This window comes from Aspergillus sclerotioniger, assembly GCF_003184525.1.
Source record: "Aspergillus sclerotioniger CBS 115572 chromosome Unknown BO94scaffold_16, whole genome shotgun sequence".
NCBI lineage: Eukaryota > Fungi > Ascomycota > Eurotiomycetes > Eurotiales > Aspergillaceae > Aspergillus > Aspergillus sclerotioniger.
Genome location: NW_020291006.1, coordinates 319,444 through 343,358, shown reverse-complemented (window position 1 = coordinate 343,358; position 23,915 = coordinate 319,444). Strand labels below are relative to the sequence as shown.

Sequence of the window (23,915 nt, the reverse complement as noted above, 5' to 3'; positions counted from 1 at the left end):
ATCCCGACCCATTCAACCATTTTTCGGACGAGCGTCGAAAAGTTCCCGTGATATGGGATTTTCTCTCCAACGAGCGGCGGCCGCGAACCCCTCCGTTGTTCGTCCTCGCGCTTCGGAGTCCATCCTCATCTCCTCATCATCAGCCCCCTTTTCTCTTGCATCATTGGCTGTCACTCCGAAGTCCTGACCGCCCCTCACGTCTGCGCTCGTTTTGTATATACTAGTCTTACTGACTGATGGCTCGTTCACTCTCCCTGTCGCCCGCAGACTCCCAGCCAGCCATAGCCATCTGACGGGCGAAGTCATCGGTGGATTGACGCGGGTGTGATCTTCTTAATCCTGAGCATGGCGTCCGCGTTCCAGAATACGTGGCAGTCAGTATTCTCCGCATCCTAGCTGATAATTTTTTATTATTCAATATATGGACCCGTGTCTCTAAATGAATTTCACATGGTACAGAACTGCGCTCGAAGTCGAAAAGGAGCTCCTCAGGAGCCTTGCCGAGAAAGAGCCAACGTTTGCTGAAATTTCTCATTTCCTTTCGGAGTTAGTTGCTTCCCTCCTGTCATCTACGGTCTTTGGTTGCGCGCCATTCATCTGACACTCACTGTCTTCTTTGCCGCTGCAGATTCCGCTCCGCTTGTCAAAATGCTGTTCTCCAGGCCTTCGAAACCGCCCGCTCCGCTGATGTCGAAAGTCGCCTTTGGGACGCGCATCTCAAGATCAACACTCGGTTCCGCAAACTGCTTTCCCGCGTGAGTGTCGCATGGCCCTACTCTATCGCAGGTCGTCGGTGTCTAATCCGTGACGTACAATTTAGTTCCGTGATGAAAGCGGGAAGAAAAAGAAGCCGGTAGAGAAGCGGAAACTTGAAAAACACTACCTCGAGTTCATCAAATCAAGTCAACGGTTCTATCGAGCCTACATTCAACAATTATCCTCCCATTTCGGAGGCATCCCGGAGCTGGAAAAGGTTGCGCGGAAATTCAATTCTGACAGTGAGCAATACCGTCCCCGTTACCCCTTGGGCTCTCATTGAGCAAGACCGTGTGTCCTCAGATTTGTCTGCGGAGCCTCCGATCCAAGCTTCCGAATCTCTCAGAAGGCTCGTTCTTTTGTCGTGCCATGCAACACTTATTCGTCTGGGTGATCTCTCGCGCTACCGCGAAACCGAGCTGGTAAGCAAGAACCGCAATTGGGGCCCGGCCATCGGTTATTATGACCTGGCCACGTTGATCCATCCGGCTTCTGGTGCGCCCCATAACCAGCTGGCGGTCATTGCTTTGGCCGACGGAAATCATCTAAGGGCCACTTATCATCTTTATAGAGCGCTGGGGGCCCAAGAGCCCCATCCATCAGCAAAGGGCAACCTGGAGATCGAGTTCAGAAAGGTGATGACTGCATGGACCAAACGCGAGTTGATTCGACCCGAAGATGCAGGTATTCCTGGCAGAGCATTGGCCCCCTGGTTCGTATATCTCCACGCACAATGTTACAGAGGGATCGATTTTCCCGAACATGACGAGCTTGAGAGTGAAGTCCTGAACCAGCTTGCTGTGGACTTGAAGGAGCGCTCACTCGAAGGTACTTTACAAAAGTTTTGCCTGATCAATATTGCTGCCGAGGATTTCTCCCGCACACGCACCACTGGTAAGTTTCCTGTCTTTGCAAGTGACAAAACCGTTCATTAACCTCAGCATAGAAGAAAACGCACCAAATGCGCGTCTCTTCTTCCAGCGGATCAACGTGAAGACCTTCTTCACATTACTCCAGATACTCCTAGCCGAAGTGGAACGATTTGCGGTTGAAGATTCGAGCAGCAAAGACGCAAAGTCTGGACCTGACAAGGTCACAGTCGTCGCGCGACGTATCCTGCCGGCACTCCGGAACTACAGCTCTTGGCTTCTTACGGCCAGCAGCCTGTTGGTCTCGTACCAAGGGGAAAAGGACACTCCTCTCGCTGTCCAGATAACTGAGTTCTGGAAGATATATGCCAACACTCTGACCCTTCTCGCGTCGACGTTTGATGTGGTACATCTTCCCGAGATCGATTATCTACTGGAAGAGGATGAAGAGACACTATGTTTCGCGCCCCTGGCCAAGGAATCAACCACTCGGAGATATTTTAGCTCGACTGGCCAGCAGAAGCCTCGAATGAACGATCCAGGAGTGGAAAGGAATCATCCCAATATGGAGATGCTCTACCGAATCCGCGAATTCGTGATCGATGGGTTGGACCTTGTTGTGAGCAATGTACGGGGACTTGATGCTCTTTATCAGCATCTGTGATCATTTTGCTAATCACAACCCGCTTTAGAAAATTCCCATCGCCTTGGTGGATGACGAAGACAAGAAAACATTCATCTACCAAGAAGAAGGGCTTCCATCGCAATTCTTCGCCAGCCCATCGGGTCATCACCATACGCTCTCCTCTGCTAGTATCGAACGGGACGATATCCAACAGGCGACGCACGATGTCCACCATAATGTAGACACCAAGAGTGTCTTTGGCGGGTCACAATCCGCCTCTGCATCCATGTCAGCCAGCATGCATCGCATCGTCGAAGGTGTAGAGCGATTGGTCGAATCAGACACCTACGAGAACGCCCCGGCCGTGCCAGAGAATCTGACTTTCCCACAATCCAGCAATCAACAGCGACCGTCCAGCCAGTTCTTTGATCCTATCAGTGCGGACTCCATTTTTCAAGAGGACCTCCTTCCTCGGCAGATTCCAACTGCTCCTCCCGGGCTCGTGGCACCGATGGCAGGATCTGCAGCTCTAGCCCGGATGTCGTCGTCCCAATCATACACCCCACGCCCCTCCCTCCCCGGCATCCCAAGCATCTGGAATACAGCTCTATCGCCAGAACTTGGTGACGCGCCTTCGCCACGGACCCCACCAGGCCTGGGACAACAATATCCGGCTTCAATGCTGTCTGGAAACATCGGCAGCCCCAGTCACCGCCATCCCTCTCAGGATTCGATTGCGAACGAGCTCATGCTCCGTAAAAGTCTGGTAAATCAATCCCAGATGCAGAGCGCTTTCAACGGCCCTGGCGCCATATCCTCCTCATGGATGCCCTCGTCACACTCGATATCGCATCATCGTCTTTCCGGGATGTCATGGGATCGACACCTAGACGCCGCCGCAAACACTCCCGCATCCCTTGGAGTGCCAAGCCAACCCATATCCAGCGGTTTATCTAACACGTCGTGGGCCAACGACGCGTTCATTGCCAGCAGTTTTCCCTCCGGAGCAGGCTACCCTACTTCAGGCTTCGGCAACAGTCGTAAATCCGCCACGCAATACGGTGCCATCGGCCAGACTCCTCCCTGCGGACACGGAGGCTGATTCCAAAACTCATTTTAATCAGGTTCTCTGAGTATATGAGTGAGTGTGGCTACTCCTCTGTCTCAGCACCTACATCGCAGTGACATGAGCAGGAAATGAAGAAATGTGTCATCAAAACCATGGGATGGATAGACTGCATAGCTGGCTGTCTGACTGACCGACCGACTGACTGTCTGCCTGTCTCTATCCCCGATCTCGCTTATTATAGTCGTCTCCGGCTGGTGAAAAAGGAGGTCTCCACGGTAAAGAAGAAAAGGGGGAGAAACAGTGGGGTTGTTTGCAGCCTCTCCCTCTCTCTCTCTCATCGCAACAGTTCGGGTCTAAAGCATGTCGTGACCAACCACATGGCGGCCGGACAAGAGGATCTTGTTTCAATGACCTTTACTGCTACTTATATCATAATGCGTGGCTAGCTAGCTAGGATGGGATTTCGGCTCAACCTGAGATATGATGATAACGATGATGATCTAAAGATCTTGACGCTTGTCCGCCGAGGAAGAAGAAGCATGCATGCAGTGTTTATGAGGCCACGGAATGGATGAACGGTGCGCGCGCGAGCGTTACGAGATGAATCTATATATATACGTCCCTTTATCTTCTCATTCGTCTTATTACTCTGAGTTTTAGTCGTGTTGCGTGACTTGAATTTCCATCTTATCTGCGGTTCATTCCCTCATCATGATAGGAAGCTATATTATCAATACGAAACTATTTGTTATTTTCTTTATAAATGTCCCAAGAATAAGTAGATTATGGGAAAGAATCAGATCTGTTTGTATGTATATATACAACCGGAAAAGAAAAGCGTCATCATTAAATCGTTGTTGAGAACGTCATTTGCGACTCCAATCTATCGTCATAAAACCCAGTGGGAGCGTATTCCGCATAGACCGTTGATGAAAACAGCATGGTCTAAGACGTTAAGTCTAGGACGGGGTATAGAAGGTTGAATCCTAAGAAGAGAAATTTTGGGGGGGGGGGGGGGGGGGGTGGAAAGTGCTATGGCCCCATGATTCGCGAATGGCGGGTGTTCGATGAGGGGGATTTAGTGAAGATGCTTAGGACCGGTTGGTAGGGCTGTAGGCCTGCTTGGGGAAGGGGAACCTAGACAACGGACAGCCAAGTCAGTCAACCACGTACACGGTGATGCCCTTCGAGCATGCAGAGACAATTGTGTGGACTTCAAGGGAGAACTTACGAGGCACCCAATTCTTGGATGCTGAGGGAAGCAAGCCACTGGCCCATGTCGATGCTCTCTTCGAGAGACTTGCCCTGAACGATACCACCGCAGAAACCACCGCAGAAAGCGTCACTATACAGAGTTCAGTCTTCAGTTCAAATCGTAATATTTATAGCGTATTCACTTACCCGGCACCGTTGGTGTCGTTGATGCTGCTCTTGGGGATCTCGCGCACGGGGAACTCCTTGACCTCAACCTCACCGCTGGGCTTACCAATAGCAGCGACGGTGGGGAGAGTGCCCTGAGTCACGATGGCAACGCGGGGACGACTGGTATTCTTCTTGGGCAGCTGAGCCAACTTCTTGGCGATCTCGACGACATCGTCAGTTCCCCAGCTGTGGCTCTCGGAGAAAGCACGAGCCTCAGTCTCGTTACAGAAGGTGTAGTCGGTGTAGGGGAGAACAGTGTCCAGCTGCTCCTTGAAGAACTGGGCGATGAAGGGGGCAGAGAGGTTAAGCATGAAGACCTATTAAAACTCCCAGTCAGCATGCTTTCAATAAAACCAAGCATGAGAGCAATCCGTACCTTGTTTTTGGCAGCAGCTTCCTGACCAAGGGCCTCGATGGCAGGAACACACACAGTCAAGTGGAAACCACCGACGTAGTAGAACTGTGCCTTCTCGACGAGAGACCAGATGTGAGGCTGCTTCAGATGGTCGATCTTGTACTCGTTGGCCGCAGCAAGGTGGGTGCACATGCTGCGGTTGTGGCCAGTGATGATCACACCGCACTTGCCAGTGGGCTGGGCATCATCGATACGGTATTCGGTATGGACACCGGCCTTGGCGCAGGCCTCCTTCAGGATTTCGGCTTCCTTGTCACGGCCGACGCAGCCGATGTAGAGGACAGAGTTGTCGGGGAGGATGTACTGATTCAAGGCACGTTAACATCTATGCACCGAGAGGTCTGAATCGTCTATGTACCTGAGCACCACGGGCAGTGTTCTGAGCAGCACCACCGGCGATCAGCTTCACATCCTGCTTCTGGAACAGCTCTCCGTAGAGATCCATGTGCTTTTCTTCGGCAAGGATGGCATCGTTGTCCTTCAGGCCATACTTCTGGAGAAGGGCAGCATCACTACACAGGAGGTCAGTATACTTTCGAGCAGCAAGAGATGGTCCAGAAGTGAAGGATCTAGATTAAAGGACATACCCAACAGCCTGGATGTCTATATGAATATGTCAGCTCATTGAACGATGTAAGACCGGTAGAGTAAGCAGCAGAGGTAGGGAATCTCACGAACCGAGGAGGGGGTTCTCCAAGCACAGAAGAGGGTATCCCTGAGGAGCAGCCATTGTGAGGGGCAGTGAGAAAGATCCTAGGAGACAGGGGAGGGAAAATCGAAGGTATAGAGGAGCGAAGAAAGGAAGAGAGAAGGAACAGGGAGGAAGGAGAAGGAGAAGGAGAAGGAGGGAAGGAGGAGATCTATCGAGGGGAAGCGGAGGAGGGGCTGCTGCAGAATGCAAAAGGCGGCCGTGATGCTTGCCCGCCACTGATTGGCCGAATGGTGTCAACCGTGCCATAGGTTACTCCGTGCTCCGATCCTCCCTGCATCGCATCCCATCCTCCATTGACCACTCCGCCGTTCAAATTACGGTGTGCCTTGATACCTCTTCAATTAGGGGTGTGTCTTCAAGCGTCCTCCACCATGACTGATCCCGCCTTGCAAATTCCCGAAGTCATCCAGACGGCCTCTGTCAACCCGGAACCGTCTCCGGAACACGACGTCAATCCTCCAACTGCGGCCTCCGAGAAGCAACCCGCCGTGGAGCATGCGCCCTCAGAGGCAGGCAGTATTCCTTCCGACGTCGTTGACCCCCACAGAATGATCAGGCCCATTTCACGGCGGCACCAACTCCCCCCACTACCTGATTTGCGGTTTGAACAGAGTTATCTCGCCAGCTTGCGGGGGGCTGATACCTGGGGTCGAGTGGCTTGGATCACGATTAGAGACCAGGTACCTATTTCTTGCCCCAGACATTATGCAATCTCCTATTGGAGAGCCGACGGAAAATAATACCCGGAATACCCAGACTTACACGAAACTGCCTAGGTCCTCCTTCCTCTGATCCAAGGTACCGTCTGGACTCTAGCCCTCTCTGGCTGGCGTTTCTGGAACCGCAACGCGTCCCTCAGTGGACAGACACTCGGTAGCAAGATACGGAGATGGTGGTATGATGTAAACGACTGGAAGCTTCCTCTCCTCAGGTCAGCTAAGAACGATCGCCTGGCTGCGAACGTGGAAGACGTGAGTGCATACCCCGTATCTGTCCGCGTTTCTCAAATCAATGCCTCAGCTTCTTCCCCAAGTCGACAATGAGTGGATTTGTATGCATGCGAGGCTGACAGACACTGACATTTCCGGAGTTTTTGCAGTTCTACACGGCCCAGTTCTCAAATGCAGGTGCTGACTAGGTTCCCTGGTCTTTGAATCATTTGGTTACTACTCAATATATTATGTGGTTGTAGGTCTGCATTTCGGGTGTTCAGCGTACGGCGTTCAGAACAGCAAGCATCCATCTTAGCTTGGGCTTTCCTTTCATACACTCTTCCAGTCTCGCTGGATCCTGAGAGATTCCAGGCGCCTGCCGTTTATCTCAAGCTTGCAAATTCAGTAATGTACATAGCGCATAGCCCCAGCAAGCGGTTATATCAAATCTCATGTTGTAAGACAGTTCCTGTCTTGGGTAATCCGTCATCCTAATTCAAATCCACGGCGTGGCCATCCTACCATATAGCCATCGCAGAGAACTCCAGACCGAGCATCACACTTCTAATAAAAGCACCATTTTCCTAGAGGCTGCTGTCCCCTCACATTCTACCCACAGACAGAACGCCTTGGATAAAGATCCAGGTTTTGTCCTGCATTTGACAAGAAAACTCGGGCATACAACTCTATCAAGGCCAGAAAATGGCTAATCCCAAGGGACTAGCTACTTATTCGGCGCGTTAGCATGTGAACCCCAATGTTTTAATCTGTTTTGGTTTGTGCCTGCATGAGAGGCCATTGAGACACCTCGACGCTGGCAGGTACGGTCGCACTGACTGCAGCATCGGGGGGAGACTTTGCCGCCGTTGATTGCCCATTCAACTCGGGTTGCGGTTGGACTTGTGATGAATCCTCAGTGTTGGTCGCTGTGGCTGGTTTAGCCATGTCCTCGTCCTTGCTCTCGAGCCTCCCCGCTAAGTGTTCATCCGCGGGACCACTGGGGCTACTTGGTGCTTTGTCTTTGTTGTATCTGAGCTGCACCACGAGGCTTGGAGTTTCCCCGTTCAAGACTGCTTCATCACCACTCAACTCCTCTTCGTCGTCGCCCTCAAAATCGTTGTCCTCTTCCTCCTCGCCCCCTTGCCACTCATTTCCGCTTGATTGTGCGCCTTCTGATCCTTCATCCATCTCCTCGTCCACGTCATAATCCGTATACCCATTTGCTCGGGTGGCCCGAGTCCTTGAAGGTCTATCATCTTCACCGGCGTTGACGTCCTCACGTTGACCACTCAGCAATGCCTCACCATATAAGCCACCTGCGCGTGAACGTATTTGCCTCCCACTGGCCGTAAATCTAGGCCCGGTCGGCTCTGGGGGTGTAGAAACACCCGATGCGTTACGTGTCGAACGCCGTGTTGAGGGGAGGCCATCAGAGAAAATGTCCTCGTCATCGGAGTAGGTGTATTTCAACTTCTTTCCGCGTGTACGTCCCTCGTATAGGGAGAAACCAGGCTCTGGGCGCGCGAATGCTGCTTTCCTTGCAATACGGTAATCTCGGCGTTTGCGTTTCTGCCATTGGTAAGCATGGAGGGGAAGAAATTCAACTAGCCAACAACTGTAGCATACCTCTTCTGAGCCCTCAAAACGGGGTATTGAGTTTCTTATCTTCTCACTGAGTTTCTTTGAGTGCATACTTTTCTCCGTGTCAAGCTTGTCTGCAACGGCCTTCAATTCAGGGATACTTCCCGCCACACTCCACCAAGAGACGTTTTTGAGAGACGGGTTACTCTCGCGATATAGCCGAAAGTGTGTATCATCCAGACCTTCAACGAGCCAGTATCTGCGCTTGAGGCCATCGCGACCCCATGGTTGGACGGATAGTGGTTGGTTCAAGTCGTCTTCGTGACGTGCTTGTTTGTAGGACTCCTTGATTTTAGCCTGGACGGCATCGGACGAGGCAAGGGACCAGAGGATCAACGACTTCAGTAGTTGCAACTAAAAGGGCCAGTAAGTAAAATTCCAGTTATCACAACCCAAGTTCAATGACCTACGCGTTCTTCTGGCGACATTGTTGCGAAAGTGCGACCCCCGTGCAGAGGGTTCTTCCCTTGCCAAGCCTTGGGCCATTGGGAAGCATGGGTTTGGATTGCCTCTTCCAACGGACGCTGGTAATGATTCCGACTGCGCATTGATCAGGCGAGTTAGCTTTTGATGTAGAATCCCTCAACTTGGCCCGTATGTGGTAAAAGGGAGCTCTCCAGTGATTCTCCAAGAGCGCAGGATCGGGGTTGTAGGCGGCGGTCATACTCCACATCCTTCTTTCTGTTCAATACCAAGCCAAGAAATGCACATAACAGTCTCTCAATATGATCCCCGGGGGGAGATTCCGCAACACCTCTCTCAATATCTTGTGGTCCAAAGTGTGGTGTTGATCGCGGGAACGCATCATGAAAACGCGCACGGAACATTACAATGAACTTCAGATTGCGACGGGTCAGCGAACATGTCCAGACAGCGTGACAAACGCGTCAAACGGGTACTCAGAAATTTCCAGCTTCACAGGACCGCTGGGTAACATACTGCAATATCTGAATTATCCGCCAACACATATTCGTGGGGTGGTGAGGGCTCCCGCTTCGGCGGCGGAGATTCGGACTCCTTCTTGAAGTACTTCGCGATGCCCACGGGCTCATCGATGGCCATGGAGCCCGTTTCTTCGTCGGACGGGGGTGCCGATGAGAGCGACGAGAGCTCTGAGTCTGATAGGGACATGTTGGACATGTTCGTGTTGCTGTCCGCAGGGGGTTGGGTTGAGGCAAGACCGAGCGGGCGAGTCCGCGGCAGAAGTTCTACTTAGGCTACTGCTCCCTACTTAGGTTGGAGCGCGGCTTTTACGCGCCTGGCCTGTCTGGCATCATCAAGAGCAGCCCTTATCCAGGGATGATCCACACCCAATCAGGATAACACATTCGTTATCGCGAATTCGACTCCGTCAAACACGCCAGAGGTCCGCGGAACAGCATACATTCAGAACACTTCATCGCGAGATCTCATTAAGCGCAAACCCAGCTCCAAAGCGTGGATTTGAGATGTCTAACTAGGTAAATACAACCCATCCACCCGCTCCGGTAAGAACGAGTGCAGTAAGTCGCCGAATAGTGCAACTGAGGTTCAAAAATATCTGGAGATGCTCTTTCATCCTTTAAGGAGAGACTTGGTTTTCGGCGCCCAAGCTGACGCTGGATTCCGTGAGAAATGTTCAACACCCAGTTGATCGATGGCGGTAATGATTGTTCATGTGTCCGCGTGGAGTACCCTAAACATGAACATTTGCAAGGGTGAGCTTGTGACAGTCACTGGGTAGCATGACTATCTCCTCAAGCGCGTCAAAATGATTCACCCGGTACCCTTTGTCCCATTAAGACTGCGGACCGAGGAACGATTCTGGAGGCGGCCCGGGCTCTCAAGGACATCTAGAACCCAACGCGCATCCTACGCGCGATAGGACAGCCAACAACACTCCGTTGATTGGGATGGATGTCCGATGTTGATGGTTCTGACCAATGCAGTCCTCTGTTTTAGTCATTCCGTTTACAGACGGGGAACACCCGAGGGTCGGAAAAACCGTAGGACAGTTGTGCTACCGAGCCAGGTCAGCCTAGGACGATAAATGGTGAGGGTGCCAATCAATAATAGCCCAACTGCAAGACACTGATGGCCCCCTCAGGAAATCGCAGGGAAGACTGCTTGTTAAGGGACGGCATCCGACATGAATAAACCGTGAGGGAGCGCGACAGTCCAGGGAGGGACAAGTTGGATAGAGTAGTAGTAGTAGCAGTAGTAGTATTGGAGGATAAGTAGATAGGGGGAGTATCTATATAGAGTGCAGGGTGATTACTGGCCGTCATTTACACAAGTATGTGCCAACACGACTGGAGGGATGGGAAGGTATGACGTTCCCTCCCAAGTCCATACGTTACAGTAGTCTACCCTACTTAGTAAGAGCGACCCGCGCCACGCTCAAAGCGCAGCCGCGCTCACAACGGCACTAGTCCCAGCGCGGTTAGATTAGCGACTTCCACCCTAAAGCCCACACAGCCCTTCGCCGACGAATTCTCAACACCAACCCGACAAGCCCATCTTAGATTTTGAGGTACGAGAACTCGAACTCTCCCACCACCAGGTCGCCAGGCGGACTTTTCTTGTATACTAACGTCCAGGTCCCTCTATAGAAAGTCGCCATGGGTCGTGTGATCCGCAACCAGAGGAAGGGTCGTGGATCCATTTTCAGTGAGTGCGACCGCAGATATCCTGAGCGAAATTGCACCAGATCAAAAATTTGCTGATACAAAATCTCGCCGACAGCGGCCAACACCCGTCTCAACAAGGCTCCTGCCCAGTTCCGTACCCTCGACTATGCCGAGCGTCATGGATACACTCGTGGTGTTGTGAAGGAGATCATCCACGACCCCGGCCGTGGTGCTCCTCTCGCCAAGGTCCAGTTCCGTCACCCCTACAAGTTCAAGCACATCACCGAGACCTTCATCGCCAACGAGGGCATGTACACCGGTCAATTCATCTACGCCGGAAAGAACGCCGCTCTGACTGTCGGAAACGTCCTTCCTCTCGCCTCCGTCCCTGAGGGTACCGTCGTTACCAACGTCGAGGAGAAGTCTGGTGACCGTGGTGCTCTTGGTCGTACCTCCGGTAACTACGTTACCGTCATCGGCCACAACCCCGATGAGGGCAAGACCCGTATCAAGCTTCCCTCCGGTGCCAAGAAGGTCGTCAAGAACACCTCCCGTGGTATGATCGGTATCGTCGCCGGTGGTGGTCGTACCGACAAGCCTTTGCTCAAGGCTTCTCGTGCCAAGCACAAGTTCGCTGTCAAGCGCAACTCTTGGCCCAAGACTCGTGGTGTTGCCATGAACCCCGTGGATCACGTAAGACTCACTCCCCTGGTTTTCTGCGTCGAGTCGAATTCTGACATGCATTTTCTCTGCAGCCTCACGGTGGTGGTAACCACCAGCACATTGGTAAGGCTTCGACCATCTCCCGTTACGCCGCCCACGGTCAAAAAGCCGGTCTTATTGCTGCCCGGAGAACTGGTCTGCTCCGCGGTACCCAGAAGACCAAGGACTAAGCGTGATGTTCTGTGGAGTTTTCTTTGTGACGGGTTGAAAATGCTCTTTTGCTATGAGGCATATGTACTTAGGCGAATGCGGATGATCTCCCACGCGTCCTTAGCGAATCTAGGTCGTGGCCACCAAATATTTTCATGATGATCAAAGCAAAAGAAATGGGTTCAAAAATTCAAGTCCGGGTGCATTCTTTGATATATCACACCTACGTAGCGTCTCAGTTCTCAGGAGACGACTTCGAAGCCACTTTCCTAGTCGTATGTGCCTGCGGTCCTGTATTTCAGGGCACGATTGTATTTATCGGGCTGTTCGTCGTGCAATTGGTACTAAGTCAAGCATATCAGACCGACATCATTACTACATCAACCAGTTGCGGAATTGCTCTTAGCCTAGTCCTTTGATCTATGTGTTCCAATGCAGAGGCGTCAGTGCACCTCCTAACCTATATATAGTATGTAGGTTTTGTGGAAATAAGAACACCCAATCATCGCCTACTTAACCGGTCTCGTATACTACCGTACCCCAGGCATCATACCCAAACCAGGTGTCCAAGAATTAATCGCTTGGGCTACTAATAACGGACATATACAAGGTTATGGTGGCTATACTTCTTTGTGTTGGTCTTGGTGCGTGGCCGAATGGAAATATATCTATCTTCATGTTAGGTTGTCAGCTTGAACCATATTCCTTACCACTACATATCTAACAGGTGGCTCCGCGGACTCCTCATTCCAAGTAAAAAGCAAAGCCCACAAGCCCAAGCCGCACTTCCATCATCCCCAAGTACGGAGAAGATAGACTCGGGGAATGTACAAGATGCAGTATGTGAATCGACGGGCATGGATGCCTGCAGCCGAGACACGAAACTTTGCTCTCAAAGTGACCAATCACGGGCGGATAATGTCTACCCCAACCCTCCAAGGCAGTGGGAGCAACCCCAGGAAAGAGGAATCAAGCGTCCATTCGGCTGAGAACCAAATCACGCAGCGGATTTGAAAAGATCCCGACATTCAATAACAAAGCCTCTTTCTTCTCCGTGATGTCACCCAAAGCCTTAGCGCAGGAACTTCCTCGGCTACCCAAGTCCTCCTCCACATGCGCCAGCGCGCGCTGGCAAGCCGTAGTGACTCGAGATGCCACAGCCAACTCCTTTGTCTACGCCGTCCTCACCACTCGAATCTACTGTCGTCCCGCATGCCCGGCGCGTCTCGCCCGACGAGCCAACGTCCGCTTCTACGACAATCCGTCGCAAGCCGAGCAAGCAGGTTTCCGGCCCTGTAAGCGCTGCAAGCCTGATTCCCCTGAGGCGGACAAAAGCCCCCAGGGCCAATCAGTGCACCGAGCCTGTCAAACTATCAAAGCTACCATCCAGTCTGGATCAAAACCAACCCTACAAAGGCTGGCGGCAGAGGCGAACCTGACGCCCAGTCATTTTTTCCGTGTCTTTAAGAAGGTCATGGGCGTTACACCGGGGAAATATGTGGCGGAGATGTTGAGGAACGATGCAGTTGTTGGGAAGTCATTGGAGGGATTATGGATTCAGCCCGAAAATACTAGTAGTTCTGGATGTAACCCATGCGATGGGTGGGTCTCGGTCGGGCTGGATGGTGGTAGTCATAATGATCATGACAAAGAAGAGAATGGGGCTGGGGCCGTGCTGTGGAACGACTTTGATGTTTTGATAGCCGCTGAGGCAGGGTTCGTTGCGATGCAGGATGTACAACCTGTAGATGAACTGCTTGCTTGGCGTGGAGTACTAGGTTCTTACGATGGGGGTTTGGATGAAACTACTTTATCGGATGGGAAGTCTACTTGAAGAAAAGGGATTCCTTGGGAGTGAACGGAAATGAAACCCCCGGGTGGGTGGACTTTTTTTTACATGAAGCGACTGTCGCGTGACATGCACAGCCTGGATGGGACCTTTTAGCTGCAACTTGTCTTAGTCGGTATCTACGGGGTGCCTTAAACTGGCGATGTCTAGGACTTACGTATTATTAAGGGGAAGGAAGGGCGGTGGTGGTGGTGCTGATGGTGCTGCTGGTGCTGGGGCCGTCAGCAGAATGGGGGTGAGACTCAGGGAGTATATATTTTCCCGCCTGTGCTGGGCTCCATAGTAGATAGTAGGGGTCTTCTTTCAATAATCATCCTCAAACACACGGTACGATCTTTGCCTGTTTGACAATGACCTCCGCATCGAAGGGGGGTGTTTCAGATCGAGTTCCACTATCTATCTACAGTACTCCGTAGTCAGTAACACTATCTACCTAACACGAGTACGAGTAAGTGTGCCACATGATACAAATGCTGCTTGGATGTCTTCATAAATTCGTACCCTCGGTAAAGCAATGCAGGTGATGTGATGCTAAGATTATTATCCCCTGCAGACTGCAGTAATTCTTGCCCATGATCGATACACAGTACAGGTTTTGGCAGATAAGCTCCCGTAGCCAACCAATAGATACAATGGATACGGACCTCATGCATTAGCCAGGGCTTGCATCACGATCTGCGGACAACATCCCACCCTGACGCGTTAGGGATTGCCATGGAGAAGGATCACCCAAGGAAAGAGAGAATGCTGTTTTCTTGTATCCTCTGTCAGTGTGAGAATAGTGAAGATTGAACCTACCTACCTATCATAACAGTAGTAAGCCTGAACCTCCAGTGGCTTCGACTGAAGTTTCTGGGCTTTGTGCCATTGGCCAGTCTGACAATACTAGTACTTCCTACTAGTACTAGGTAGTAGTACCTACTACCTAGGTAGTAAGTAGTAGTGCTATCTATCAGTACTCCGTAGTATGAAGTCCCTACATGTGCCTCCACCATGTAAGACTGGGGCCTGATGTAACTATCAAGGATATTTATCTACTCCAAACTGATAATCTTTCCCGGATCAATAATCGATCTTCTCAACACTGTTTAAACTTCAGCATTCTGAACAAACCAGACCTCCCTCCCTCCCTCGCCTACCCACCCTCAGTTCCGTAAATAGAACGACTCCCAGAGGGTGGCAAAGACAGCTTCCAATCGAGGGCCACGTTTGAGACTGGCCCTCGACCGCCAATCGATGGCGGTGGATCTCCACCTGACTGGCCCACTAACGCGTGTCACTTGCGGCAATCCAGAATCTCCTCTGGCCTATGACGCTTCACCTTCTGATACACCTTAAGATCCGCCTGGGTCTTTGGCAAACCCGGTTTGAAGTGCGGTGCGGCAATGATAATGATAGGCTTTCCCCCCAGCGACTTTTCAGGCGGCTGTGCCACCGGGGTGTCCGTACTTTGACCGGCTGTCTAGTATCTCCCTAGGGGAGTTGCTAGGTTTCAGGTACACCTCATCCTGCTGGGTCAACCGAACTCAATATGGCGGTTCTGGCCCCGCCTCCACCCCCCATTGGATGGATCAATCCCTCCGTCCATCGCAGGGATTGACTTCTGCCTCTCTCCATCATGTCTTGAGTTAATTCCAGGGTTCAGAGTAGTAATAAGCGAGAACCGGATTGAATCCGAAGGAGGAGGACGAGGAGGAGGAGGAGGGGAAGGGACAACGATAAATGTAATTGTATCGTCATGCGACCAAAATTCTTTCTCCTGGTGGGGGGTCATTCTGCTGGGAACCTTGTAAAGGCAATGTGGCGCTTTCCGTGCAACCAGCTCCATCCATGTCTGGCCCGCTTGCGATTGGCAATAACATTGTGGTCGTTGCTGTCTGTCATTCCTCGATAAACACTGCCGGTGGTCGCAATAGCAGCCCCGGATTTACTAATAATATTCACGCAAACGATCGCTCGAAAATAAAAACTAAAATAATAAAGACCAAATCCATACTATCGAGTAATAATAATTCCACCCGACTAATTTCCCCTGTCACCCTTTTCGGGACTTGCCTTAAGACCCAGCCTGTCCCTCCTGGTCTGTCGCAACTGGCTACTCTTTTTTCCCACCTAACCTAGGTTTCTTTCTGCCTTTCTTTCTCCAACTCGCCTCCTGGCTGTGGCGCCTTCTTTTTTGTCCCATACGCAGCAGCGTGCTTCTTACGAACCGTGTCTCTTTCGTTCAACTACCATTCTTGCAATTTTCGATTTCGAACCCATAATCGAGACAATTTAGCTAGCCTATTGCTGGTCGCACCGCAACCTCGTTCTTTAGTGTATTATCCTCAAATAAACCCAACAGTCGTTTCCACTCCATCTCTATTCATCACAGCAATCTGTCGACATGAACGTCAATCGCAAATTCGATCGCTTTAAGCAATGGGCGGGGGAGAGAATGGGAGGAGAGGTCAAGACCACTCTCTCCGATGACTTCAAAGCTATGGAGACGGAGATGAATGTGCGCCACGAGGGTGAGAACCATGACACCCAATACCGTTGGACTCTTCTCGTTTCTAGTTGACTGACCCACGCGCTCTCTTCTAGGAGTTGACCGTATCCACAAGGCAACAGGCTCTTACATCAAGTCTATCTCGAAGCGTAGCGAAGGTGAGGATAAGGAAAAGACCTTGCCTATCGCTCATCTGGGTAGTAGCATGGTTGGTCATGGTGAGGACTTCGATGCGAACTCCGAGTACGGCCGTTGCATGACCAGTAAGCTATTCTGATCTCTCAATAACGCCGTCAATGCTGATGATATCCACACAGTGCTTGGAAGGGCTGAGGAGCGCTTGGCTCGTCTCCAGGACGCTTACACCTCGCAGGTGAGCTCGGGCTGGCTTGAGTCGCTAGAGCATTCCTTGACCCAGATGAAAGATTACCAGGTAAGAAAATTTGACGAGTGCAGGCACATGGCGTGGAGCGCTGATTGGATTCTCCATAGACCGCGCGCAGGAAGCTTGATAGCCGGCGTCTGGCCTACGATACCTCTCTCTCTAAGATGGAGAAAGCAAAACGGGAAGATTTCCGTGTGGAGGAAGAGCTCCGGACTCAGAAAGTCAAGTATGAAGAGGCCAACGATGACGTGTCTCGGCGGATGCAGGACATCAAAGATTCCGAAGTCGAAGGTATAATGAACCTGGAAGCGTTCTTGGAGGCCCAACTTGACTACCACGAGCGATGCCGCGATGTGCTTCTTCAACTCAGAACAGAGTGGCCTAGCAGGCGAGTGTCAATTGAGATGCTGAGTCTACCGCGATGCTAATAGATCAGTAGACAACCGCTATCCCAAGCTCCAAGTGCCCGTCGTCCAGGACGTCCTCGCTCAAACACCGCGCATTCATACCACGAACGCTACGAACCACTGCATGAGGAGGTTGACAATGCGGCCGAACTGCGACCGATTATTCGATCGACCAGGGCTACTTCAATTGAACCTGCTGCGAGAGAGGTCTATCCGCCGGATGCTTACTCCCAGAGGCCCATTTTGAATCGGACTTCGACGTTTGAGGGCCCTACCCAGTTGCGCCAGGAGCAAAGCTCTGGCCCGTACCAATGGCCATCTCGGGCAGCCAGCGACAACTATATCGGCCGGAGGAATAGCGTGCAATCCCGGACCATGGGCCGATCATACCCTGACCCATACATGGAACAAGAGGATGCTAGCCCTAGCGGCACTAGCCCCGAGAGATCATACATGGGGCGGAACCAGTCTCCAGGGCCGTCATACGGGGGTGCAGTTTCGAGGAAATCCAGCTCGACAACCTTGAATGGCACGCCCCTGAACTTGAACAAGAAGGCCCCTCCACCTCCACCTCCCCGCTCGAAGAAGCCTGCCCCGCCCCCGCCCCCGATGAAGCGTCCTATTCTCAGTGGGGGCGAGTACTAGGAATCGTCTTCTAATCTCAGTGTATCCTGCCCATCTTGAAAAGTTGGAGCTTGGGGGTCCGTAGGATCCACGTTCGCTCACGGGTTTCCGGCAAACTCGTTTAATACTAGCCATGTCTGTGCCATGTTCATCCTACTGGCGAGCGATGAGTAAGGGCCAATGGCTCAGCTGGCAAGCCTCGCACAATTGCTAGTAGTCTCGACGAAATCGGCGAGTCGCGGCCTGCGCAACCGCAGTGGTGGTGGCGGTGGTGGTTCCCCACGCAACACAGGCCAGGCGCCTCGCTGATGTATTGATATATCGAAACGGGAAACTAGAATGTCCGATAGTGTAATTTTGTTTTGCCCTGGGTTTAGGTCTTGAATTAATTCAATGGCGTTGAGCAAGCAGATTCGAATCGCATGGATACTACGGAGTAGGTCGTAGTCCGAGGCCTGGACGGGGGCGCTAGGCCAAAGGTGGGCATCCTGGGGCTGGGGGCTGAGTCAGCAGAGACCGCGGGAAGTGCACGTGACCCGGCACGAAATCTTCTTCCAACGTCTCGCCGCCTGCCTCTCCTCGTTACAGGCACAGGCTGAGCACTGCCAGTTTCCCCGACCAGCACGGAAAGTCGCGAAAGCCCCGTCCCCTCCATCTCCATTTCATCCAGACTGGCCCTCCACGCGCCTTTTCCAACGCGGCCCCTCCGTCTGGGGTCCTTTCCACCCCTACATCTTCGTGTCTACACCCCTTTCCCCCTTCTTCCTGATTCTCCTGTTTGTCGCCTACCGCCCTGTGTGTCCCCCGACTCGGCCTAAACATCACGAAACCTGTTGCCAAGGTCCAGATACAGGCCGCTACCAGTCGCATCCATCGACAAAAAGAGCCCCCCATCTCTCCACGTCAGTAAATTAGCGCACTTCGTCGCCCTTCCCTGCGCGAATCGTCATTCACTGTTGCCATACTCAATTCCCACGTGTTTCCCCAAGCGCTTAACCGTGCACCGTCGCATCCAGGCCGCCCTCAGGCCGCCCCCAAGCGTGTCCTTTCGCATATGAGTACATTCACCACGCGCTAAACCATGGCCTCTCTCCAGTCAGCACCCAGTATGGCGGCTGGAAACATGTCGTTGCCGCCAAACATCACGCAGCAACAAATCCAAGAGGTTTTCCAGGTATGCTGGTCTTCCCTTGGGGGAACACTACCCCGGCACAACCACTATATCTTTATCTCGCTTTCATTGCAACCCATGTAATGTGCAATACTCTGACATCGCCCAATGATAGAAATTCAAGCAAATGCAGGAGCAAGGCGTGCGTCATGACGACCCCGAGTACCTAAAAGCCCATAATATTCTCTCGGCCTTTCAGCGTCAACAAGCATTTCACAAACAAAGGCAAATGCACCAGCAGCACCTGCAGGCGCAGCAGCGTCAGCAGCAGCTCAATGGCGCGACCCCAGATGCTGTCACTGCGAACGGTATGAATGGTATGATAGTGACTTGGCCATGTGTAGCATGTTAGACTCGCTCGCTGACTGACCTGGGCGATTATAGGCCGCAACAATTCTATTACCAGCGCTACAAATGCCATTCCGGATGCCACTGCTACTCCAGGTGGTCAACAACCCGGGGGCCAGACTGCATCCCAAAAGGGCGCGCCTGGCCCCAGCAATAGTTTCTCTTCTGAGCAGCTTACAACACTTAGGAATCAAATCCTGGCATTCAAGATGCTTTCTAAGAATCTTCCCATACCGGCTCGCGTTCAGCAACAACTCTTTCCTTCGAAGAAACCCGAGACTCCTGCTCCGTCCGAGAATGTTGCGGCAGCGGAAGGCGTTTTGGAAGGCGCTGCTCAGGGAAAGCCCGAGCAGCCTGCAAGTACGGAAGAAGCAACCCAGTCCAAAGATTTCTACGAGACCTTCCAGTCCCCATACGACAAGTTACCCAAGACCGTCAGCTTTACCGATCACGCCTCTCGCGCTAATCGAATGCGCATTCCCGCCTTGATGCCACCTGGCATCGACCTCGAGCAGGTACGCGAAGAAAGAGAACTGGTTCTTTACAATAGGATCAACGCGCGTAAAGCGGAACTAGCCGAGCTTCCGGCCAATATCGGCGCATGGGATTCTAGCCAAAGCGACACCGCCACTGCGGATGACTCTCTAAAACTCAAGGCTCTCATTGAGTACAAAATGCTAAATCTCCTACCGAAGCAAAAACTTTTCCGGAAGCAGATTCAAAACGAGATGTTCCACTTTGATAATCTGGGCATGACTGCGAATCGCTCGAGCCATCGCCGTATGAAGAAACAATCACTACGGGAGGCCCGAATTACTGAGAAGCTAGAGAAGCAACAGCGCGATGCTCGCGAGACAAGAGAAAAGCGGAAGCAATATGATCATCTTCAGGCTATCCTCAATCATGGTGCTGAGCTGCAGAACGCGGCTAACCAGCAGCGCACTCGTATGCAGAAGCTGGGCCGTATGATGCTTCAGCATCACCAGCACATGGAGCGCGAAGAACAGAGGCGTGTTGAGCGTACTGCCAAGCAACGTCTCCAGGCCCTTAAAGCTAACGATGAGGAAACGTATCTTAAGCTGCTCGGACAGGCCAAAGATTCTCGTATCTCCCATCTTCTCAAACAAACCGATAACTTCCTCAAGCAGCTTGCCGCCTCCGTTAGAGAGCAACAACGAAGTCTGGCAGAACGTTATGGTGAGGAAGACCAGTTCTTTGAAGAGGAGGAAGAAGAAGAACTTGTCTCCGGAAGCGAAGATGAAGGTGACGGGAGGAAGAAGATCGATTACTACGCTGTTGCACATCGCATCAAGGAGGAGGTCCTTACTCAACCAAATATCCTTGTGGGTGGTACGCTCAAGGAGTACCAGATGAAGGGTTTGCAGTGGATGATATCCCTGTATAACAATAATCTGAATGGTATCTTGGCCGATGAGATGGGCCTCGGAAAGACTATTCAGACAATCAGTCTGATCACATATATTATCGAGAGGAAGAAGAACAACGGGCCTTTTCTCGTCATTGTTCCCCTCAGTACCCTCACCAACTGGAACCTGGAATTCGAGAAGTGGGCGCCGTCGGTTAACAGAGTGGTCTACAAGGGACCTCCTAATGCTCGCAAGCAGCAGCAGCAACAGATCCGTTGGGGCAACTTCCAGGTCTTGTTGACGACCTACGAATACATCATCAAGGACCGACCGATTTTGAGCAAGATCAAGTGGACTCACATGATCGTTGACGAGGGCCATCGTATGAAGAATACGCAGTCCAAGCTGAGTAGTACATTGTCACAGTACTATGTCAGTCGTTACCGCCTCATTTTGACTGGTACGCCTTTGCAAAATAATCTTCCTGAACTCTGGGCACTGCTCAATTTCGTTCTGCCCAACATTTTCAAGTCGGTAAAGTCGTTTGATGAGTGGTTCAACACACCGTTTGCCAATACAGGTGGACAAGATCGTATGGAGTTGAGCGAAGAAGAACAGCTCCTGGTGATCCGTCGCCTCCACAAGGTCTTGCGTCCCTTCTTGCTGAGACGTTTGAAGAAGGATGTCGAGAAAGATCTCCCCGACAAACAAGAGAGAGTTATCAAGTGTCGCTTCTCTGCTCTGCAGGCTAAGCTGTACCGGCAGCTTGTCACCCACAACAAGATGGCCGTCAGCGACGGCAAGGGCGGCAAGACCGGTATGCGCGGTCTTAGTAACATGCTCATGCAGCTGAGGAAACTTTGCAACCACCCATTTGTTTTCGAGCCTGTGGAAGATCAGATGAACCCTGGACGCGGGACAAACGACCTGCTCTGGCGTACTGCCGGTAAATTCGAACTTCTGGACAGGATCTTGCCTAAGTTCCGGGCCACTGGTCACCGAGTTCTGATGTTCTTTCAAATGACTCAGATCATGAATATCATGGAAGATTTCTTGCGTCTGCGCGGATTGAAGTACCTCCGTCTTGATGGATCTACAAAATCCGATGACCGATCCGATCTGTTGAAATTGTTCAACGCGCCGAACTCGGAGTATTTCTGCTTCTTGTTATCCACACGTGCGGGAGGTCTGGGTCTCAACCTCCAGTCCGCCGATACCGTCATCATTTTCGATTCTGACTGGAATCCCCACCAGGATTTGCAAGCCCAGGATCGTGCCCATCGTATTGGCCAGAAAAACGAGGTCCGTATCCTGCGTCTGATCAGTTCCAACTCCGTTGAGGAGAAGATCTTGGAGCGTGCGCAATTCAAGCTTGATATGGATGGCAAGGTTATTCAGGCCGGAAAATTCGATAACAAGTCCACTAATGAGGAGCGAGATGCGTTGCTGCGGACGCTCCTGGAGACTGCTGAGGCTGCGGACCAGATCGGAGACCAAGAAGAGATGGACGACGATGACCTGAATGACATCATGGCGCGGTCTGACGACGAGTTGGTCGTATTCCAGCAGATCGATAAAGAACGACAAAAGAACGGTCAGTATGGACCTGGCCACAAGTATCCTCGCTTGATGTGCGAAGACGAATTGCCGGATATCTATCTCACCGAGGATAACCCGGTTACTGAAGAGGCCGACGTTGAATATGCCGGTCGCGGTGCCCGTGAACGCAAGGTTACCCGGTACGATGACGGTCTCACCGAAGAACAGTGGCTTATGGCTGTGGATGCCGATGATGATACGATTGAGGATGCAATCGCCCGGAAAGAGGCCAGGGTTGAGCGCCGACGGGTCAACAAAGAAAAGCGTACAAAGAAGACGGTGGGCGACTCTTCACCGGAACCATCCCGCGAGAGCTCGGAAACACCTCAGCCAAAGAAGCGCCGCAGAGGCCCTGCCCCCAAGCGCAAGGCCGAGGAGATCGTGGAGGAAACGCCTCAGCCGAAGCGGAAGAGGGGAAGACAAGCTAAGCCAGTGGAAACGTTGACTCCCGAGGACCGTGCTACTCTGCAACGGATTGTGAACCACGTGTATCAGGCGTTGATGGACATGGAGCAGGAGTTGCCGGCCGACTCATCCGACAGCGAAGATGGGCCGGTGACGCGGTCCATCATCGAACCCTTTATGAAGCCGCCACCCAAGTCGCAGTACCCGGATTACTACATGATTATCCAGAACCCGATCGCCATGGATATGATCAAGAAAAAGATCAACCGTGATGAGTATCAGAACCTGAAGGATTTCCGGAATGACATCCATCTCCTTTGCCAGAACGCCCGAACTTACAACGAGGACGGCAGCATCCTGTTCCAGGATGCCAATGATATCGAGGTGAGTAGACACGTTGCATGAGATCGCCCTAGGCAGTTGCTGACCGTACACAGGCAAAATGTTTGACGGAGCTGAAGAAGCAAACCGAGGGTCACCCCCAGTTCGCCAACTACGACGACGTGGGAGCCCCCGCTGGACATGACCAGTCCACCGCCGCGGCATCAGGGGCCGAGACGCCTTCTGCCGTTGCGACGCCCAAGTTGAAGCTCACCTTCAACAGTGGCAACCGGGACAGCGCGGCGGCGGCGGGAGCCGGCAACGGCGTAAATGAGAACGAGTGACTTTGCTAATAGACGTTGGTGAAGACATAGTGGTTGTGATTTCTTGACATGGTTTACGTGTTGCCAAAACTTCGATTACCTGCACATTACATTCTATGCTGTTTTGATCTCTTCTTGATATGCCCCTACCGACTTTTGCTCCGTGAACGGCGTTATGTGACCTTGGTGGCTGGGGAAGGACGATGGCTGATGGCGCAATGCTCGACCTGAAGAAGACGAGCGATTCTCCTTTACACTTCTCTTCGCGTTCCTCTTCGATATTCTATTATTACACCCGCTTTTCTGAGTTGCTTGCCGATGTCTAGACGGGGCAGGTGGAGGATCTTTTGACTGTCACTTCGGATGTTCCTGGGGTGCCCGCCCGGCGATTTTTTTTTTATGAAGATGACATTGGTTGTAATTGGATCGTCCCAGATGTGATATATTAGCGATGGTTAAATGTAGCCCTACGTAATGTACCATGTTCGATATACCATACAGCTTGACATCGCGACCGATGGATTTGCCACTCGAATCAGGTCCGCCACACCACCTCAATCCCCATTATTGAGTGCAGCTCGGTCGCACAAAACTCCGAATAGATAGCCCAACCAGCAGTATGATGTCCCCTGGTTAAGATACCAGGGATGTCCGTACTGCTATAGAGGTATCCCCAACCATTTCCATTTCCATTCCCAAGTC

General features: G+C 52.0%; 9 protein-coding genes across 9 annotated transcripts; 6 read left to right on the top strand and 3 right to left on the bottom strand.

Annotated features, from left to right (window-relative positions):
• Positions 1 to 345: 345 nt before the first annotated feature.
• BO94DRAFT_467471 (uncharacterized protein) lies at positions 346 to 3,352 on the top strand (the record flags this gene model as incomplete). Its single annotated transcript, XM_025608206.1, has 8 exons — positions 346 to 374; positions 460 to 546; positions 629 to 755; positions 821 to 998; positions 1,060 to 1,440; positions 1,501 to 1,650; positions 1,703 to 2,253; positions 2,318 to 3,352. 8 exons carry the CDS (start codon positions 346 to 348, stop codon positions 3,350 to 3,352), a joined length of 2,538 nt encoding a protein of 845 aa, XP_025466762.1.
• A 991-nt stretch (positions 3,353 to 4,343) lies between these two features.
• BO94DRAFT_624875 (adenosine kinase) lies at positions 4,344 to 6,021 on the bottom strand. The gene is made up of 7 exons (XM_025617247.1): positions 5,835 to 6,021; positions 5,744 to 5,759; positions 5,515 to 5,668; positions 5,118 to 5,459; positions 4,721 to 5,058; positions 4,551 to 4,664; positions 4,344 to 4,456 (listed from the first exon to the last, which is right to left on the bottom strand). Exons 1-7 carry the CDS (start codon positions 5,884 to 5,886, stop codon positions 4,411 to 4,413), a joined length of 1,062 nt encoding a protein of 353 aa, XP_025466761.1. The 5' UTR covers positions 5,887 to 6,021; the 3' UTR covers positions 4,344 to 4,410.
• A 137-nt stretch (positions 6,022 to 6,158) lies between these two features.
• On the top strand, positions 6,159 to 7,271 carry BO94DRAFT_493716 (DUF1770 domain-containing protein). The gene is made up of 3 exons (XM_025609207.1): positions 6,159 to 6,548; positions 6,645 to 6,839; positions 6,959 to 7,271. Exons 1-3 carry the CDS (start codon positions 6,240 to 6,242, stop codon positions 7,004 to 7,006), a joined length of 552 nt encoding a protein of 183 aa, XP_025466760.1. The 5' UTR covers positions 6,159 to 6,239; the 3' UTR covers positions 7,007 to 7,271.
• Positions 7,063 to 9,603, bottom strand: BO94DRAFT_575746 (uncharacterized protein). The gene is made up of 5 exons (XM_025615098.1): positions 9,381 to 9,603; positions 9,108 to 9,277; positions 8,852 to 8,981; positions 8,427 to 8,795; positions 7,063 to 8,369 (listed from the first exon to the last, which is right to left on the bottom strand). The coding sequence occupies exons 1-5, from the start codon at positions 9,579 to 9,581 to the stop codon at positions 7,563 to 7,565; spliced, it is 1,677 nt and encodes a 558-aa protein (XP_025466759.1). The 5' UTR covers positions 9,582 to 9,603; the 3' UTR covers positions 7,063 to 7,562.
• Positions 9,604 to 11,029: 1,426 nt separating this feature from the next.
• Positions 11,030 to 12,317, top strand: BO94DRAFT_535883 (60S ribosomal protein uL2). Its single transcript, XM_025611887.1, has 3 exons — positions 11,030 to 11,090; positions 11,166 to 11,743; positions 11,806 to 12,317. The coding sequence occupies exons 1-3, from the start codon at positions 11,042 to 11,044 to the stop codon at positions 11,941 to 11,943; spliced, it is 765 nt and encodes a 254-aa protein (XP_025466758.1). The 5' UTR covers positions 11,030 to 11,041; the 3' UTR covers positions 11,944 to 12,317.
• A 663-nt stretch (positions 12,318 to 12,980) lies between these two features.
• On the top strand, positions 12,981 to 14,247 carry mpt (putative DNA repair and transcription factor Ada; the record flags this gene model as incomplete). Its single annotated transcript, XM_025610022.1, has 2 exons — positions 12,981 to 13,459; positions 13,502 to 14,247. 2 exons carry the CDS (start codon positions 12,981 to 12,983, stop codon positions 13,755 to 13,757), a joined length of 735 nt encoding a protein of 244 aa, XP_025466757.1. The 3' UTR covers positions 13,758 to 14,247.
• An 862-nt stretch (positions 14,248 to 15,109) lies between these two features.
• BO94DRAFT_95696 (uncharacterized protein) lies at positions 15,110 to 15,667 on the bottom strand. Its single transcript, XM_025617759.1, has one exon. It carries the CDS (start codon positions 15,598 to 15,600, stop codon positions 15,289 to 15,291), a length of 312 nt encoding a protein of 103 aa, XP_025466756.1. The 5' UTR covers positions 15,601 to 15,667; the 3' UTR covers positions 15,110 to 15,288.
• Positions 15,668 to 15,691: 24 nt separating this feature from the next.
• On the top strand, positions 15,692 to 18,090 carry BO94DRAFT_518125 (BAR domain protein). The gene is made up of 5 exons (XM_025610021.1): positions 15,692 to 16,285; positions 16,359 to 16,526; positions 16,581 to 16,696; positions 16,756 to 17,042; positions 17,088 to 18,090. The coding sequence occupies exons 1-5, from the start codon at positions 16,159 to 16,161 to the stop codon at positions 17,698 to 17,700; spliced, it is 1,311 nt and encodes a 436-aa protein (XP_025466755.1). The 5' UTR covers positions 15,692 to 16,158; the 3' UTR covers positions 17,701 to 18,090.
• A 184-nt stretch (positions 18,091 to 18,274) lies between these two features.
• On the top strand, positions 18,275 to 23,708 carry BO94DRAFT_535878 (putative RSC complex subunit (Sth1)). The gene is made up of 4 exons (XM_025611886.1): positions 18,275 to 18,853; positions 18,966 to 19,167; positions 19,235 to 22,953; positions 23,007 to 23,708. Exons 1-4 carry the CDS (start codon positions 18,761 to 18,763, stop codon positions 23,232 to 23,234), a joined length of 4,242 nt encoding a protein of 1,413 aa, XP_025466754.1. The 5' UTR covers positions 18,275 to 18,760; the 3' UTR covers positions 23,235 to 23,708.
• The last annotated feature ends 207 nt before the right edge of the window (positions 23,709 to 23,915 follow it).

Coding starts and splice junctions, on each gene's coding strand:
- BO94DRAFT_624875 (XM_025617247.1), bottom strand. CDS start 5,886: ATGGCTGCTCCTCAGGGATACCCTCTTCTGTGCTTGGAGAACCCCCTC. Junction 5,059..5,117: donor AAGCTGCTGCCAAAAACAAG/GTACGGATTGCT, acceptor GAGTTTTAATAG/GTCTTCATGCTTAACCTCTC. Junction 4,457..4,550: donor ATCCAAGAATTGGGTGCCTC/GTAAGTTCTCCC, acceptor TCCGTTGTCTAG/GTTCCCCTTCCCCAAGCAGG.
- BO94DRAFT_493716 (XM_025609207.1), top strand. CDS start 6,240: ATGACTGATCCCGCCTTGCAAATTCCCGAAGTCATCCAGACGGCCTCT. Junction 6,549..6,644: donor GGATCACGATTAGAGACCAG/GTACCTATTTCT, acceptor GAAACTGCCTAG/GTCCTCCTTCCTCTGATCCA. Junction 6,840..6,958: donor TGGCTGCGAACGTGGAAGAC/GTGAGTGCATAC, acceptor ACATTTCCGGAG/TTTTTGCAGTTCTACACGGC.
- BO94DRAFT_575746 (XM_025615098.1), bottom strand. CDS start 9,581: ATGTCCAACATGTCCCTATCAGACTCAGAGCTCTCGTCGCTCTCATCG. Junction 9,278..9,380: donor CGGATAATTCAGATATTGCA/GTATGTTACCCA, acceptor CGCAATCTGAAG/TTCATTGTAATGTTCCGTGC. Junction 8,982..9,107: donor AACAGAAAGAAGGATGTGGA/GTATGACCGCCG, acceptor ATCAATGCGCAG/TCGGAATCATTACCAGCGTC.
- BO94DRAFT_535883 (XM_025611887.1), top strand. CDS start 11,042: ATGGGTCGTGTGATCCGCAACCAGAGGAAGGGTCGTGGATCCATTTTC. Junction 11,091..11,165: donor GGGTCGTGGATCCATTTTCA/GTGAGTGCGACC, acceptor TCTCGCCGACAG/CGGCCAACACCCGTCTCAAC. Junction 11,744..11,805: donor CCATGAACCCCGTGGATCAC/GTAAGACTCACT, acceptor TTTTCTCTGCAG/CCTCACGGTGGTGGTAACCA.
- BO94DRAFT_95696 (XM_025617759.1), bottom strand. CDS start 15,600: ATGGAGCTGGTTGCACGGAAAGCGCCACATTGCCTTTACAAGGTTCCC.
- BO94DRAFT_518125 (XM_025610021.1), top strand. CDS start 16,159: ATGAACGTCAATCGCAAATTCGATCGCTTTAAGCAATGGGCGGGGGAG. Junction 16,286..16,358: donor GATGAATGTGCGCCACGAGG/GTGAGAACCATG, acceptor GCTCTCTTCTAG/GAGTTGACCGTATCCACAAG. Junction 16,697..16,755: donor CCCAGATGAAAGATTACCAG/GTAAGAAAATTT, acceptor GATTCTCCATAG/ACCGCGCGCAGGAAGCTTGA.
- BO94DRAFT_535878 (XM_025611886.1), top strand. CDS start 18,761: ATGGCCTCTCTCCAGTCAGCACCCAGTATGGCGGCTGGAAACATGTCG. Junction 18,854..18,965: donor AAATCCAAGAGGTTTTCCAG/GTATGCTGGTCT, acceptor GCCCAATGATAG/AAATTCAAGCAAATGCAGGA. Junction 22,954..23,006: donor AGGATGCCAATGATATCGAG/GTGAGTAGACAC, acceptor GACCGTACACAG/GCAAAATGTTTGACGGAGCT.